We start from the raw sequence: 2,099 nt of genomic DNA on the forward strand, positions 1-2,099 counted from the left end.
GAATAAGTGAATTATGCACATAAATAATTTAGAACAGAACAGAACCTGGCACTTTAAAGAGTCAATGTTTAGTTATCATTACATAAGTCATATTATTGTATTGTAGAAAATGATTTCTAGTTTGGGCTAACTTTCCTCTGTGAAGTTTTGTCTAATCTCTCAATTGCCTCTGATACTTATCTTTCTAATAATGTCACTGATGTTTGCTGTAGGTACTAGTGTTTGTTTTGTTACAAGTTTTGTCACTCTTTTTTCCCAGTACATATATTTACCTTATTCATGATGATGAAATGACGATGATGACAATAATCATGATGGTACCAATGGATGACAGCCTATGGCTACAATAAACATCAGATTTTAAAGACAAAAGCAAAGGTCACATTTTGATGTGGCGAAACATGCGAACAATGGCTCGGCGGATCTCCTTTGTCTTGGCGCTATAAATGAGAGGGTTGAGCACAGGGGGCACAAAAAGGTAGACGTTCGACATGAGGACGTGTACATAACGTGGGACATGCTTCCCAAAGCGGTGCACTATGGAGACTCCAATCATTGGCACATAAAATGCAAGTACCGCCAGGATATGTGACACGCATGTATTGAGAGCTTTGAGGCGTTCCTCATGGGAAGCAATGGCCATGACTGAGCGCAGAATGAGCACATAGGAGAGAAAGATAAAAAACAGATCCATGCCAAAGGTGGATACAAGAACAAAGAGTCCGTAGATGCTGTTGATAGTGATATCAGCACAGGCCAGCTTCATCATGTCTGGATGCAAGCAGTAGGAGTGGGAAAGGACGTTGGACCGGCAGATAGGCAGCCTCATGATGAGGAAGGGAAGAGGAAAGAGGGTGATGAAGCTCCGAGCAGTCACAGCCATACCCATCCCAGCGATGACTCCGTCAGTGAGCACAGTGGCATAGTGCAAGGGATTGCAAATGGCCACATAGCGGTCCAAGCTCATGGACAGGAGAATACCTGATTCCATCATGGAGAAGGAATGAATGAGAAACATCTGGATTAGGCAGGCGTCAAAAGCAATGTTGCGGGCATTGAAGCAGAAGGTTCTGAGTACAGTAGGCAGTGTGGCCATGGACATGGCCACATCGCTGAAGGACAGCAAAGACAGGAGGTAGTACATAGGCTTGTGGAGGCTGGGCTCCATTCGCACAGCCTGCAAGATCACTGCGTTGCCCCCCAAGGCCACAGCATACATTACACAGAGGGGTCCTGCCAGCCAGGAGTGAGAGCTCACCAGACCAGGGATACCAGTCAGGAGGAAGGAAGCAGGATGAGTGACATTAAACAATCCCATGGCAGGAGGAGGTCAGGACACTCTTGAGGATGAGACTTTCAGACTTGGAGATTTCTGAGAGGTACACTTACTGGAGAAGAAACCAAGGAGTGAGAGGCACAACAGATGATGTCTACACAGTTGGAAATGGATGCATTCGTGAAATCACTACTCTTGGATAAATGTGGGCAAATATCCTTTCTTTATATTTTATGATCATCTGGCCACACAGGCTGGGCTACTATTTCCTTCTGTTTCATGGAAGAAGAAAGACATTGACAGATACTTCAAAAATATCAATTAGTTATAAGGAAAAGTTTTAAATTATGTTTTCACAATTTTAATGTGTTTTAGAAGAGTAATTGAATGGAAATGTATAAGAGGACACCAGGAATTTGAATTATCAATAGCACTTGGAAGTATTCATTTAAATATACCCTTGGAAATGCTTCTTTTAGATCTGTCACTGACTAATGAGACATTCCCCAGAGCTAGTCTGAGTTATGAGTATTTGGTCAGGGAGAGGGAGGGGCCGCAGGATGTGGAGAAAATGACTGCCTCGAGACCTCAGCTTTCCATTATCAGAGTTGCTGCAAAAAAGCAACAAAGAAACCATGTTTCTGCAATGGCACAGAGCTGTCCATGCTTGTTAAAAACTTATGAATTCTACCCTTAGATTCTGTGAATCTGCATGATAGGTGCACTATCATGCAGCCTGCAGGGGTTTTGTTCCAAATGCAGACTTTCACAGTCATATGTACCCTCAAAGTGTCCATTACTCACATAGACACACTCATGACCC

At 43.3% G+C, this 2,099-nt stretch overlaps 1 protein-coding gene across 1 annotated transcript; it reads right to left on the reverse strand.

Moving 5' to 3' along the window:
* Positions 1–379: 379 nt before the first annotated feature.
* LOC118982890 (olfactory receptor 51I2) lies at positions 380–1,318 on the reverse strand. The gene has a single exon (XM_037040043.1). The coding sequence runs from the start codon at positions 1,316–1,318 to the stop codon at positions 380–382; it is 939 nt and encodes a 312-aa protein (XP_036895938.1).
* Between the last annotated feature and the right edge of the window lie 781 nt (positions 1,319–2,099).

The sequence above is a fragment of the Sturnira hondurensis genome, unplaced genomic scaffold (assembly GCF_014824575.4).
Source record: "Sturnira hondurensis isolate 20B ecotype Veracruz unplaced genomic scaffold, ASM1482457v3 Scaffold0002532, whole genome shotgun sequence".
NCBI classification, from domain to species: Eukaryota; Metazoa; Chordata; class Mammalia; order Chiroptera; family Phyllostomidae; genus Sturnira; species Sturnira hondurensis.